Here is a 15,289-nt window from a genome sequence, read left to right as displayed (position 1 = left end):
TATATATATATATATATATATATATATTATACACACACACACGTATATACATACAAAAAGTTAATCTGTTTTAAAGTTCCAAAAGCTAAATAGAATTTAAGCGAAAGTAAAAAAATAAAAAATAAAAATAAGTGAAATTCCTTCGCTTTCCTTTATTGCCGATAAATTCTCGAAAATTTGAAATTAGACGATCCCTTATGCACTTTATATGCTCCTGGCATTTCGATTAAAGTGTGGGGCATCCCCATTTGCCATTGCTGATGCTGCCATGTCTTCCTTGTATATTATGCTTTATGCTTTATGCTTCCTCGTGATCACAGTATATTTCTTTTTTTGGGTTCTTGCTTTTTGTCTTTACGTTCATAGTTATTCATTTTTTTTCTTCTTTTTCGTATTTTTATCTCTCCGTTTTCTCTACTTCATTCTTCTTTTTCTATTTACGTATTTCTCTTGTTCACAACACAATTCTTTTTTGGTGCTCTTGCCTTTTCTCTTTACGTTCATATTTATTCAATTGTTTGTATGATTTGTTATTTTTCTTAATTTGATCTCGCGGTTTCCTGTACTTCATTCTTATTTAGCTTTTGTTTACTTATTTATTCATGTAGTCATTTCACGAAGCTTTGGGAAGATATTATTATTATTATTATTATTATTATTATTATTATTATTGTTATTATTATTATTATTATTATTATTGAGAAACACCGAGAGACATTTTATAAGGTATTTAACAGATATAGTAATTCCCCATAAAAACAAGTAAAAAAAAAAGACGAGTTTTCTGTACAGCGTATAATCAAGGCCACCGAAAATAGATCTATCTTTTGGAGGTCTCGGTATAATGCTGTATGAGCTGCGGCCCATGAAACTCAAAGCCGGCCGTGGTGGCCTGTCCTATATCGTTGCCAGAAGCACGATTATGGCTAACTTTAACCTTAAATAAAATAAAAACTGCTGAGGCTAGAGGGCTGCAATTTGGTGTGTTTGATGGCTGGAGGGTGGATGATCAACATACTAATTTGCAGCCCTCTAGCCTCAGTAGTTTTTAAGATCTGAGGGCGGACAGAAAAAGTGCGAACGGACAGACAAAGCCTGCACAATAGTTTTCTTTTACAGAAAACTATAAAGAGGCCCCATTTTTATAACATTTTTACCAGAATCGTAAAGTAATTAGATGACTATTTGCATGTATCTTAGGGAAGCGAGTGTCATTGAAAAAAAAAGATTGCATTAGAAGTGTTTACAATAATTTGTAATAACATTTTGGGACCGTGATTGTATCATTATGAGTGCATATTTTGTAATAAAATTTTGGGGCCGTGATTGTATCATTATGAGTTTGCCATCATTTTCATTGTTGTATTTTCGTAACTTTGTTTTCCTGCTTCTCTCTCATAAATGTATTTTTTTTTTCATGAAAGGTTTCTTTTTAAGATAGTCACCATACCAGATTTTGCTACGTGAATTATGCTTGTTACGATTAATAATTTTGCGTGTCATTATTTCCTGCTTGGTGCATTAAGTAAGTCTCTTTTTTATTTTGGTGTTTTATTTTAGCTATGGACGTGATTTCGCCACTTTCCGGGAATATTTTGTTCATGTTGTAATCCCTCCCTTCTGTCTGTTTGTAAATCTTTGTAGAGATTTTATATTATAGACATAAAGAAGCAGTGTATTTAGAGGTTCCAGTTGAGATATTTTCGACATGCTAACGATTTTAGTTAAATATATATGTATATACATTTTATATATATATACATACATACACATTCGCTGGTATGTTAGGTCTTAGTCGCCTGCCCTGGAAAACCGTAGGTACGGAAGTACATAGGTTCCAACATCTTTTATGACCGTTGTGCCCGAATTGCTAGTCCCCTGAACTCTCACTCGAAAGACCGGGGTTCGGTCCGGTGATGAGTTCGAAACTTTTACTTCTGCGAAACACGCTCTCATGTTCATTTCTATACATAAATGTATGTTTGATGGCTCTGGGTAAAAATCTGGGCAGGAGTTGCGGGATGCCAGGAGCCACGCACGAATTCGGGAGGTCATGGGGCGAGCCATTTGGGCACCTGTGAACACCTGGCAAACTGGAGGTCGTTTCTTGGCAGATTGAGGAAGAAGAAGAATTAGTAGAAGAGATTATGGGGCAAGTAGAAGTAATTATAGTGGTAGTAGTTGTTGTTGTTGTTGTAGGAGGAGGAGGAGGAGGAGGTAGTAGAGACTGAGGTAAGAGAAAGGAGTGGATAAGGACTGGTAATGAAGGGAACGAGGTCTAGGAGAGAACTGAGAAAGGTAGGGAACATTGAGAATGAGAGAAGGAGTGAACTTAGGAATGGAGGAGAAATGAAGAGGCTGAGAACACAGAGAAAGAAAGGAAGAAGGAGGAATGGAAGAAATAAGGAATGGAAGAGGAAGAATAGATGAATTAAGAAAAGGAAAGGAGGAATGGAAGGTTAGATGAAGAAGGAGGAGTAGAAAATCTAATAAAGAAAGCAGAAAGAAGGATGAATGGAAGAAGTAAGGAAAAGATTAAGAAGGAGGAATGGAAGGAGTAAGAAAGGGAGAAGTCAGGGAAAAACAAGGAAAAGGAAGAGAAAGAAGGACGGACGACAGAACTGAGAAAGGGAGGAAAGGAATTATTCACAAAGAAGTGATACAATGTATCAACTATGAATCACCTGAGTTGAGGTTCGGCTTTAACAAACGAATTCCTCCTGAATTATTATTATTATTATTATTATTATTATTATTATTATTATTATTATTATTATTATTATTATTATTATTATTATTATTAAAAATGTGCACCCATGTAACAAGCCGAAAAAACAACCTCAGTTTGTCAACGGCACCTCCACATCAGAAAGGGCAATATAATGTGAGGAGAAAAACATTATGATGGTTCCTGCTCCCTTGATTATAAAACCTGAAAGATCGTCATCTGTATCAAAGGTTTATTTTCTTAATGGACTGATCTTTCTATCAATCCAACCGCTTTTATTTGTTAATTTTTCAAAAGAAATTTCTCCCCTATTCATTGGCTTAAATTAGCTGATTATTTGACAGCCATTTAAATAGACCCCATAGTAGGGTAGAGCATGGGTGCACTGTAGGCATTACTCAAGGTTCTTTGCAGCGTCCCTTCAGCCCCTAGCTGCAACCCCTTTCGTTCCTTTTTACTGTACCTCCATTCATATTCTCTTTCTTCCATCGTACTTTCCACCCTCTTCTAACAATTATTTCATAGTGCAACTGCGAGGTTTTCCTCCTGTTACGCCTTTGTAACCTTTCACTCTCAATTTTCCTTTCAGCGCTGAATGACCCCATAGGTCCCAGCGCTTGGCCTCTGGCCTAAATTATATGTATTCTATGTTCTATTTTTATATAGAAGATCAGAAGGATTGCATCTCTCTCTCTCTCTCTCTCTCTCTCTCTCTCTCTCTCTCTCTCTCTCTCTCTCTCTCTCTCTCTCTCTCCGCTTTCAGTGACGTAAAAGGACCCTTTATCCTCTAATCTCCATACAAAAAAGGTAAGTCAGCAGGCATAAATAAATGCAAAGATAAACAACAGTATAAGTCAGAAAAGAAAGTTAATGGCTCGTGGAGCTTTGATTTAGTGTTTAGTGCTCTCTGTAAGGTACTGAACTTTAAAATACAAAAGCCAAATTTTATTTATTCCCAAATGTTTTACATTTTTCTCTATCTGTAAACCCTCCCATAGCTGAAAAACTTTATGAGCATCTATAGTGTATCGTTGGTTAAAGAAACTGTAAAATATCTTTAGCAATATATATGTTAATAATAATAATATTAATAATAATAATAATAATAATAATAATATTGCTAAGAATTCAACTTTCAAGGATTCGTAATAATAATAATAATAATAATAATAATAATAATAATAATAATAATAACAATATAATAATAATAATAATAATAATAATAATAATAATAATTCTTAAAATTCAAATTTCATAATATTCTTAAAATTAATAGTAATAATAATAGTAATGATAATAATAATAATAATAATAATAATAATAATAATAATAATAATAATAATAATAACAATAATAATGGTAATAATAATAATCATAAGTCACAGATAATGCTTAAAATTAATTTTCATTATAAATTAGCTTTCATGCTCCACTGTCAATAAAAAGCGAACACTTTTCCCGAAAAAAAGTCATTCTAAACTATATCTAATGTGTAGTCTGTGATATTTGAAGGTGCTTAAGTGTGACAGTTTCCCCCATCGAGCTCACTGCTTAGACACGAAGTTGCACCAGCTGTAAGTGAAGGACAGATGGTCTCCCACTGAGCCAGGTGGCGAGAGGTGGAATGGAATGAATATTGCTCTTTGAGAGAAGAATGTTGTGGTGTCTGTTTGCTTGTGCATAGTGTAGGTAACTGTGGATATGTTTATATATGTATATATATATATGTGTGTGTGTGTGTGTGTGTGTATGTTTGCCTGTGTATAAGTTAAATGTATACATACATATACACAAATTAAGTTCGTCCTTTAGTTACGTAACAGCATAAACACTGAGCAGACAATTCAATAATATCAGCTACTATTTATTCCCGTCTCTCTCTCTCTCTCTCTCTCTCTCTCTCTCTCTCTCTCTATATATATATATATATATATATATATATATATATATATATATATATATGTATATATATATATACACACATATATATATGTATACTCGTATATACACTCACACACACACGCATATATATATATATGTATATACTTTATATATATATATATACATACATACATACACACACACACACACACACACACACACACACACGCTGTAAGTCTACATTCACCTAAAAAAATGCAGAAAGCAAACAGCACCACCACATTCTTCTGTTAAAGAGCAATATATTCATTCCATTCCATCTCTCGCCACCTGGCTCAGTGGGAGACCATCTGTCCTTCATTTACAGCTGGCACAACCTCACGTCCGAACAATGAGATCGATGAGGGAAACTGTCACGCCTAAGCACCTCCAGATCCCAGAGACTACGTATCAGTTTTTTTTTTTTTTTTTTTTTTTTAGTGTTTGCTTTAACTGGCAGTGGAGCTTGAAGTAATGGAGGAATGCTCTGAAGTTGAATTTTGTATTATTATTATTATTATTATTATTATTATTATTATTATTATTATTATTTAATGATATACAGGGATTCTTAGGTCATTCAGCAAATGGGATGTTAGGAATTTGACAGCTTTTTGGGGGGGGGAGGACGCAAGATTATATACCTATATATATATATATATATATATATATATACATATACATGTACATATACATACAGCCTACTCCTGTTAAGCTTCAATAAGATATGGGATGGTTTAGGTCCCAGATTCTTTCATTTAATTTGGAAATTAAAGAATCTGGAATCTAAACCATACCGTCTTATTGAACCTAAAACAAGTGGAATGAATATATATACACAGTGAAGTTGTGTGGCTATTTTGTGAATACATACATGCATATATAAAAAATAGAGCCTCAAAATCAAAGGTTCTTACAATAACCTCCCGTTAAAATCATTTTTCTTGGTAGGATATTGTCTTCTGTAGCACATCCACGCAGTCGACAAAATATCATTCGGATTATGCGAAAGAATTTATGCCACAAACATCCACCTACGTAGATGACCTTGATGGCGGTACCCCAAATAACTTACAGTTAATCAATCACCGCTCTAAACTTTAGCAAAAACCTCTGAATACTGAACCATTTTATGGGTAGAATCGAGTATATATTTCCACCTTGAGTAAAGATTCGAGGAGATTAGTTCTTTCAAATACAAAAATATGGATTTATTCCCAGATTAAAAGGGGCCACTGGTTCTTACAAAGATGACGTCAAAGCGTATCTCTCCAGGATTGACGTGATTCACTGTGAACAGGTCATTTTAATGGATGGGATAGTCATTCGTCTAACCTTGACTGGTTGACACTTGAATAAGATTGGTCTGAGTTGGCTGATACTCCGAGAGAGAGAGAGAGAGAGAGAGAGAGAGAGATGATGTTGATATATTTGTAAGTAAAAATGAGGTCCATAAATAACGAATTGATTTACAAGAACTTTTGGCTCCATTCCATCGTCCATTGGCAAATTCTCTCTCTCTCTCTCTCTCTCTCTCTCTCTCTCTCTCTCTCTCTCTGTGTATTTCAAAGATATTTAATTTCTTGTACTTTACAGCAGTACCATAGTTAATTTTTTTTTCTGCCGATTTCTCTCTCTCTCTCTCTCTCTCTCTCTCTCTCTCTCTCTCTGTAATTCAAAGATATTAAAACTTTTTTTTTTACTTTGTACAGCATTACCATATTTCCTAATTTTTTCTTCTCTCTCTCTCTTCTCTCTCTCTCTCTCTCTCTCTCTCTCTCTCTCTCTCTCTCTCTCTCTCTCTCCCAGAGAAAATCCACTTTGATAAGATCTTATCAAGAGCCCTAAGAGGGGATTGACGTAGTGTGTTGATCCCTCCTTGCAAGATGGCGTTTGAATTTTGAATAATACAGTGATCTAATGGTTTGTATACCCAGTGGTAATTTCTGTTCCTGTACACTACGCAATAATCTGAGCCGTAAATGCAACGTAATTATTCGAGAGATATGTTATGAAGTATGTATGCTTGAACTCTCTCTCTCTCTCTCTCTCTCTCTCTCTCTCTCTCTCTCTCTCTCTCTCTCTCTCTCTCTCTCTCTCTCTCTCTCTCTCTCTAATATATATATATTTATATATATATATATATATATATATATATATATATATATATATATATATATATATATATATATATATATATTATATATATATATTTTTATATGTATATATACACGTGTGTGTGTATGTATGTATTATTGCATATATGTATTATATATATATATATATATATATATATATATATATATATATATATATATATATATATATATATATATATATATATTCAGCTCTTCGTTGACGCCCTCTAATAATTTTTTAGTGTCTTTCATCTTCATGTTTATTATGTACTGATCCAGCAGTGGAACCATCAAGCCACTGGGCGCACTAACAAAAAAAAAAAACTTTAAAGCTATCTGCAAGTATCTTATAGCAATTAAACATGCCAGTGAATATATTAAGGACAACAGTCAGTTAACCAAAGTTAGATGAAGGCACGGAGGTACCTGTAAGCATTAGAATCTAGCCAGATAAAGAGAGAGGCATTATTTATGTTGCCTAATCTGGTCTGACGTCCATTGTTTGTCCTCAGTGGGATTCTGTGTTTAGCTCCTGTGTTGAATAGTCTTCTGAATAGGATCCTGCAGTTGGAGGGAAAGCCTCACCAATAGGAGGCGTAATTAAGTGGCGCCGTTGGCAAACTCCTGAGGTATATGCTAGTATTGCGCCAACCCCGGCTTCTTTTGCCGTGCCCCCATGTTAGGGTCGGTTAGGCATCTTTCGTGACGGTTATCTGGGTGTGGGAAACATCATGAGATTATTTTCAAGAAAATTCTATGGTTAGTTTTTAAGATATGGCGTCCCGCTATTTTCAGGGAAACATCCCGGTACTCGGTTGCATCTCGGGAAAATGTGAGTCGTTGGTCTCGGAGGCTATTAACTACGAATTGGCCTGCTGCTTGGAGTAATTATTATGACCAGTATTTGACGCGTAGTTTATTTGCATGGGCCAATTTTTTTGGGCAGGCCAGGATTGTTTACTGGTTGGGTATTGCCAACTGAAGTGACATGATTAGTTATAAGCTTTTTTTAAAACAAAGAATAGAATAAACTATTCGTATTTTGTTTAGGGGAAAAAGTATACCTTAGTTTTACCAGACCACTGAGCTGATTAACAGCTCTCCTAGGGCTGGCCCCAAGGATTAGACTTATTTAACGTGGCTAAGAACCAATTGGTTACTTAGCAACGGGACCTACAGCTTATTGTGGAATCCGAACCACATTATAGCGAGAAATGAATTTCTATCACCAGAAATAAATTCCTCTAACTCTTCATTAGCCGGTCGGAGACTCGGAACTCGAGCCTAGCGAGTGCTAGCCGACAGCTCTACCGACGTGCCCAACGAAGAGCTTTTTGTTTAGGGGAATGTGGGTATTGTCATCGAAATCTCTTGTATTTTGTAACTGAATACTTGTATGTTCAGAGAAAAGACAGAAAGATTCATTCCATCTTTTTATTTTCCATTTGCATTCCTTGTCACGTAACCCCTTAATTCTTTCTTTGGTTTTTCTCTTCGAATTGTTTCCTCTCCACAGTTCAGAATTCTTACCTCTGTCCTGCCCTTCAGAATGATGTCACATTCGTGTCTCCTCAGAATTCATTCCTTTGCCTTACTCCTCAGAATGCTTTCTTCTTCCTCAAAATGGTTTCCTTTTCGTTTAGCTCTTCGTTGGGTGAGTCGGTAGAGCTGCGGACTGTCACTCGATGGGCCGGAGTTCAATTCCCCCGGCCGGCAGATGAAGAGTTAGAGGAATTTATTTCTGGTGATAGAAATTCATTTCTCGCTATAATGTGGTTCGGTTTCCACAATAAGCTGTAGGTCCCGTTGCTAAGTAACCAATACGTAAAATATGTCTAATCCTTCAAAAGCAGGAGAGCTGTTAATCAGCTCAGTGGTCTGGTAAAACTAAGGTATACTTTTTAACTTTTCAAGTCTCGGTATTGGTACCTTTGTTGAATTGAATTGAATACAGTTTAGGCCAAAGGCCAAGCACTGGGACCTATGAGGTCATTCAGTCCTGGAAAGGAAATTGAGAGTATGTAGGTCTGAAAGGTGTAGCAGGTGGAAAACCTCAGAGCAGTTGCACTATGAAATATTTGTTAAGAGAGGGTGGATAGCGAGATGGAAGAAAGGTAATATGAATGGAGGTATCGTAAAAGGAATGAAAGGGGTTGCCACTAGGTGCTACCTTTCTTTTTGTCCTCAGAACAACTGAACTATTTCTGTCTCTCCAAAATTCTTCACTTTGTCTTACTCTTCAGAACAGCTTCTTTTTCACACTTACTCGAAAATGCTTTCCTTCATGCTATTTCTTTACACTTTTTCATAAACCTTTTTACTGTACCTCCGTTCATATTCCCTTTCTTCCATCTGACTTTCCTCAACCCTCTCCTTAGAATTTGATTCATAGTGCAGCTGCCAGGTTTTCCTCCTGTTACACCTTTCAATTTCCTCCTGTTACACCTTTCAAACCTTTTTACTGTCAATTTCCGTTTCAGCGCTGAATGACCTCATAGGTCGCAGCGCTTGGTCCTTGGCCTAAATTCTATATTCTGTTCTATTCATAAAGGTATCTCTTATTAGATAATTTGATCGTCACTTGAGGCCATCGCCGAGGGAATCCTTGCTCTGCCCTCGAGGAGACACTAGCCTCCTCTCTCGGGCGCCAGTTGATTGATTGGATTATTATTACAAATTGGCGTTACGATGTTGATGTTCCGTCTTCTAAGGAATTGTATTGCTTTGTAAAACCATTACTGTGTGATAGGAGATTTCATGTATACGCTCACGCTGGTAACGGCCAGTGAAGAATTAGAGGAATTTATTTCTGGTGATAGAAATTCATTTCTCGGTATAATGTGGTTCGGATTCCACAATAAGCTGTAGGTCCCGTTGCTAAGTAACCAACTGGTTCTTAGCCACGTAAAATAAGTCTAATCCTTCGGGCCAGCCCTCGGAGAGCTGTTAATCAGCTCAGTGGTCTGGTTAAACTAAGATATACTTAACTTTTTAACCAAGCTTGTATAAATGTGTTGAACGTTGGGTTCACAATTCTGAACCTTGCAACACGCCTTACAGTTCGGTGTAAACGACAGTGGTTATGATGTTGTCTGAAAGACGATTATGTAAATATCAAAGAAAAATAATTTTAATAAAATATTTTCCTTGTAATAATTTTCGTGAAATCTGTACTTAAATACAAAAGGTATCTCATCTTAATAACTACAAAATTATGTATCTCATATGTTACAGTGATACCATGGTGTATCTACTTTTTAGCCTCTTTTACAAATTCTTCATATAAGTGAACTCGAGCATTATGAAAACATATTCTATAATGATATATAATGCCATTTGTGACGTCATCTGACGTCATCCAGCGCCAGAATGCCTTTCAATCTTAGTCATTCTCGAAGTGTTATTATGGTGACTGTTACGTAATTGCGTATTTTATCCCCTACCATTTTATTAAAAATAATATCTCCATCTAATTTTATTCCCAGTCATTTTATTAAAAAGCAACACATCCTGTCTGATTTTATTAAAAAACAACACCGTCTATCTGATTTTATTCCCCGTGATTTTATTAAAAAATAACACCGTCTGTCCGTCTGATTCTCGTATGAGACCTGAAGAAGCGAAGGAAGGCCAAGATGTGGGAGTGCAGTGCATTCGGCTCGCGCATGCGCGCACGAGCTGACACCATGACGTAGACATCCTTCAAGATATTTATAAAGCTGTCAGCCAGCGTCTCTCCGCGGAAACAGAGAGAGAGAGAGAGAGAGAGAGAGAGGCTCTTGAGCTCGCCAAAGAGCGGCATAGCTCAACATTTTCGATGGGATTCTGCAGGTGCAATCTTTTTTTTTTTTTTTTTGCAACGTCCTCTTGCAATGTCAGACTGACAGGTTATGTATGCGGCCTCGTTCCTTGGAGAGGGAGATTGGGTGTCCGTCGTCTGTCTAACTATGTTCTCTGATAAATTTATGTCAGAGTAGGCAAGAGAGGGATCTGACATCATTCTCTCTATATCTCTCTCTCTCTCTCTCTCTCAATATATATATATATATATACATATATATATATATATATATATATATATATATATATATACATATATATATATATATAGTACGCAATCCTGTGCTCATATATAACTCAAGCCTGAACGAATATTAAAGCGGATTAGCACAAGAGATTCGAAAGTTTTAAAGAATTAGGGAAAACGCAGGTAGGAAGAGAATTCCAGCGTTTGTTTACTAGCTTCATATATGGCTAGAATTACAGCATGCGAGTTCAACCGCTTATTTTTATAATAATTCCTTTGAATAGACGTTTGACAGATGAATTGAAACTGTGAACCTGTGATGCCCAGGACGTAAGTAATATAAATTAATGGATACGACTCGTAAGCAGAGAAGTATGATATATATATATATATATATATTAATATATATATATATATATATATATATATATATATATATATATATATATATATATATATATATCATTGACTTACTGCTTTCTTTGACAATTTGTTTGATTATTTCATGCACTATTTCACCGATGACAGTTTCTTGAACAGACATCGCAAACAACAACACTTCTTCCTAACGCGTTCGTTCGTCAGTCTGGCAGACAAAACCGTGTCTGTGAGTGTGTGTGTGTGTGTGTGTGTGTGTGTGTGTGTATGTGTGTGTTTCCCAGGACCTTCGTGGTGTTTCCAAACACCGGTTGATTCTTGGAAGCTGGCAGAGGAGAATGATTTCCTTGTCCGTGCGGTTTTTTTTTTTTAAGGTTTTTAATATTAATTTTTAAAAAATATATAAACCAGTAATTTGGTCAAAGACAAGAGGTTTGTAAATGATTACCTTTTTACTATCTTCACGAAAAACGCCTTATGCCATATTTCGTCATCACAATCCTCTCAAATTTGTAAGACAAAGCTTATCGTATTATTCAGTTATTTAGTTGTAAGAATATCCTTCATGTTCTAATTCAAAAAAAATTAAACAGTTATGCATTATTAATATCATATTATAAAAAAAGAAAAGACTTTAAACAATTATGCATTATTAATATCATGTTATAATAATAGAAAAACTTTAAACAATTATGCATTGTTAATATCATGTTATAATAAAGAAAAACTTTAAACAGTTATGCATTATTAATATGCTACTTTACATACGGTGCAGTAACACTAATTTTCAAAGAGTGCTTACGTAGCACCAGGAGCACTTACACCCACGCAGTGCATCAGTTACTTATTGTTCCTGATCCTTAATTTCTTCTACCAATTTTATATCAGAATTTAAATGTAGCATCATGTCTTATGAAGTCATAGAATTAGAACCTCAAAAATTCAAGGGAAAATGCAATGCATTACTACCTTAAAACAATTCACTTTGTATTTTAATTATTTATTTATATTTTTATCTGTTTATTTATCAAGTTCTTAATTTATTTTTCTTTTCAAAAAATGACTGATCTCTTCTTTCTGTATTTCCTGTTACCTTCTGTAACTTCTTTCTAACGAACACCTTAATATTCTTTGGAAGCTTGAATTTCAAGTCAGTGGGCTTGTTCTTTTTAATAATAATAATAATTATAATATATTCTTTGGAAGCTTGAATTTCAAGTCAGTGGCCCCGTTAGTTTTGGCTTGTTCTTTTTAATAATAATAATAATAATAATAATAATAAATAATAATAATAATAATAATAATAATAATAATAATAATAATAATAATAGTAATAATAATAATAATAAAAAATGGATAAATAAATAAATAACGGCTAATTTTGTGATAGAGACAAGCAGTTTCTCACAGGATACCGCACCTGCAAAAAAAAAATATAATAAAAAAAATCGATCCTTCCACATTCAACAAGGATATACATTAAGCATCCTCACCTTACCTTAGGTTGCTGGAACTTGCTGGGGTCATACATGACCTCGTTCATGTCGCAGGTCGACGAGGCGAGAGAGGAGAGCTCCGAATCCATGGGCCCCCGGGTCCAGTTGGTATTCGGGACCTCGAGGAGATTCAGCGCAGGATCGTGAGGATCCCGGTAGGTGTTCATGGCCAGGTCGTTCAGCAAGGGCTCCGGGGACTGCCCGCGAAGCGGCGTCCCCACGGGAGAGGCCCCCGGGATGGGCGACTCTTCGCAGATCAGAGGGTGGTGTTGTACATCCGATCGCTTGTAAGACATGGCGGCCTAGGCTCGACTGGTGGCTTTCGGCAAACAATGGAAGGAGGAGGAGGAGGACGAGAAGCCTGATCGACGCTTCTGTTGAATTTCTAATCAGGGGATGTAAGATTCGCGTAAATTCTCACACTCGTGGTATCACTTCCCTCGACCGTTTGTGGTCTGGGGGACGGTTGGGGTAATCCGCAAGCAAAGGGGTGTTTGAGAGGCCTTCGACTTTGCGTGCAGCGCGAGGCTTAGGAATCCTGCGGGTTAGACCGAGTTGAACCGTATTGTCAAGGGCTCTAGAAACGCTTAAAACCAGGAGTTTGGGCGACGAGCACAGTCGGGGAGAACAGCGAGAAGTGCCACTGTGAGGCCGTTTGGAGAGTAAGCAACCCTCAAGTTCATACACTCTTTTTCTCCTTCTCTCTCACTCTCTCTCTCTCTCAGTCTCTCCCAGGCTGGCTGCCAACACCACCCCCAAACTCACATGCTCTTCGCCCTCGGAAGGAGACGTGCAGTTTCGTCAGCCCCTACGGGCACGAGCAGGGTCCAGACTAAGGGACATTCTTTTTTTTATTTATCCTTTATGAATAAAGAAAAAAAAACACGCAGTACCCCGCTGTATAAATTTACTTTAGACCGCATCCTTTCTAGAAGGCATCGGCGCGGTTCGGGAACGGCGCCAATTTCGCTGCTGGCACCGTTTTCCGTCTCTGTGCTTTGCGTTGGCCCTCCTCCAGGGAGGAACAATCACGAGATTTGCATGCCGTGCGGCGTTTCCCGGGCCTCATTGATTAATGCCCCGATGACCAGATACCCAGCCTCGTGACAATGACCTCGGTGACGAAGCAGAATAGAGAGAGGTTCCTCTATTTCTAGACGATTCTGAAGATAGAGATTAGACCGAAACAGAGGCGTCTAAATATAACAGACGTCTTCTCTTTCTTTGAAGTTGTGAAAAGCCTCTGCCGTGTCATCAGCCCTGTGACCTACGCCCAATTGCATGACAGTGACCCACCCACGTGGGTGGGGAGACTGCTGATGTAACAGGGGGATCTTCTTCTATGTATAGACGCTTCTGAAAAATGTCTGGTGACTCAGGGAAGCCATAGAAAGCCTTCCCTCTCTGGTTCTGACTGTGAAAGAATGCAAACATACAAACAGGAAATTCTGAGATACTGCTCTTGTGATCTTGATTATCTCCGCGTGTTCTGGCGAATCCCAGTGATCTCTATCTCTTAGGGGGGCAGTGCCGTCAGTGCCACCTCACGGGGTGCACTGTAGGCATTACTAAAGCTTCTTTGCAGCGTCTCTTCCTTAGACCCCTAGCTGCAACCCCTCTCATTCCTTTTATTATACCTCCATTCATATTACCTGTCTTCCATCTTGCTACCCACCCTCTCCTAACAATTAGTTTCATAGTGCAACTGCTTTGAGGTTTTCCTCCTGTTACACCTCTCAAACCCACCTACTCTCAATTTCCTTTCCAGCGCTGAATAACCTCATAGGTCCCAGTGCTTGGCCTTTGGCCTAAACTCTGTATTCCATTCCATATTTCGGTGACTTATAAAGCTTTCTGTTATGAATCTCTCAGTAACTGGAATCGGTTATGTAATGACACTGTGTCATCCGCACAATTTTTTCCTGAAAACTTCTGGTCATTAAAGATTCACCCTGATTGCCCTTTTAGCATTTCGCTACGTTTGCTCACGTGTGGTTACTCAGTGAGCTATTTAATCATGTATTTTACCTGTTTGGTTATTATTTTAGGCTTTATATTATTAAGAACATTCAGAGACAAGAGAATTCCTTAATATATAAGGTTAAAGGTTAAAGTTCTCCTGGGCCTCGCAAAACTCAGGGCCGAGTTCAGCGCCCGGCGCCTCTGAGCTTAGCTAGGGCCAGGAGGACTTTAAGCTTTAACCTCATATATTAAGGAATTCTCTTGTCTCTGAATGCTCTTATTTGCCCTCTTTACTTATTGGAAAGCAGCTAATGAAATTATTATTATTATTATTATTATTATTATTATTATTATTATTATTATTATTATTATTATTATTTTATTTATTTATTTATTTATTTTCGGTGGTATTTCCTTTTTCTGACGTCTGCTTCTGGTATTTTAGTACTTTTGCCTTCGACATATTATTATTATTATTATTATTATTATTATTATTATTATTATTATTATTATTATTATTATTATTATTATTATTAAAAAATATCATAATACCACCAGTCACAAAAAAGGTGAAGAAATCCACAATGGTGTAAGTGTAAATATATATTAAAAATATGTACAAAAATGTTATTGGCTCTGT

The 15,289-nt window shown here is 36.6% G+C and overlaps 2 protein-coding genes across 2 annotated transcripts in view; one reads left to right on the top strand and one right to left on the bottom strand.

Annotated features, from left to right (window-relative positions):
• Positions 1-13,521, bottom strand: part of LOC136838452 (solute carrier family 2, facilitated glucose transporter member 1-like) — a 242,526-nt gene extending 229,005 nt beyond the window's left edge. Inside the window, exon 1 of the mRNA XM_067103383.1 lies at positions 12,690-13,521. Coding sequence (XP_066959484.1) covers positions 12,690-12,983 — 294 coding nt within the window. The 5' untranslated portion in view covers positions 12,984-13,521. The remainder of the gene's footprint in view (positions 1-12,689) is intronic.
• The window catches only part of LOC136838453 (uncharacterized), a 268,311-nt gene that overhangs the window by 220,845 nt on the left and 32,177 nt on the right, over positions 1-15,289 (top strand). The window lies entirely within an intron of this gene.

The sequence above is a fragment of the Macrobrachium rosenbergii genome, chromosome 5 (genome assembly GCF_040412425.1).
Source record: "Macrobrachium rosenbergii isolate ZJJX-2024 chromosome 5, ASM4041242v1, whole genome shotgun sequence".
Taxonomy (NCBI): Eukaryota; Metazoa; Arthropoda; class Malacostraca; order Decapoda; family Palaemonidae; genus Macrobrachium; species Macrobrachium rosenbergii.
The sequence above is the reverse complement of the archived record's forward strand: the minus strand, read 5'-3'. Positions and strand labels throughout refer to the sequence as shown.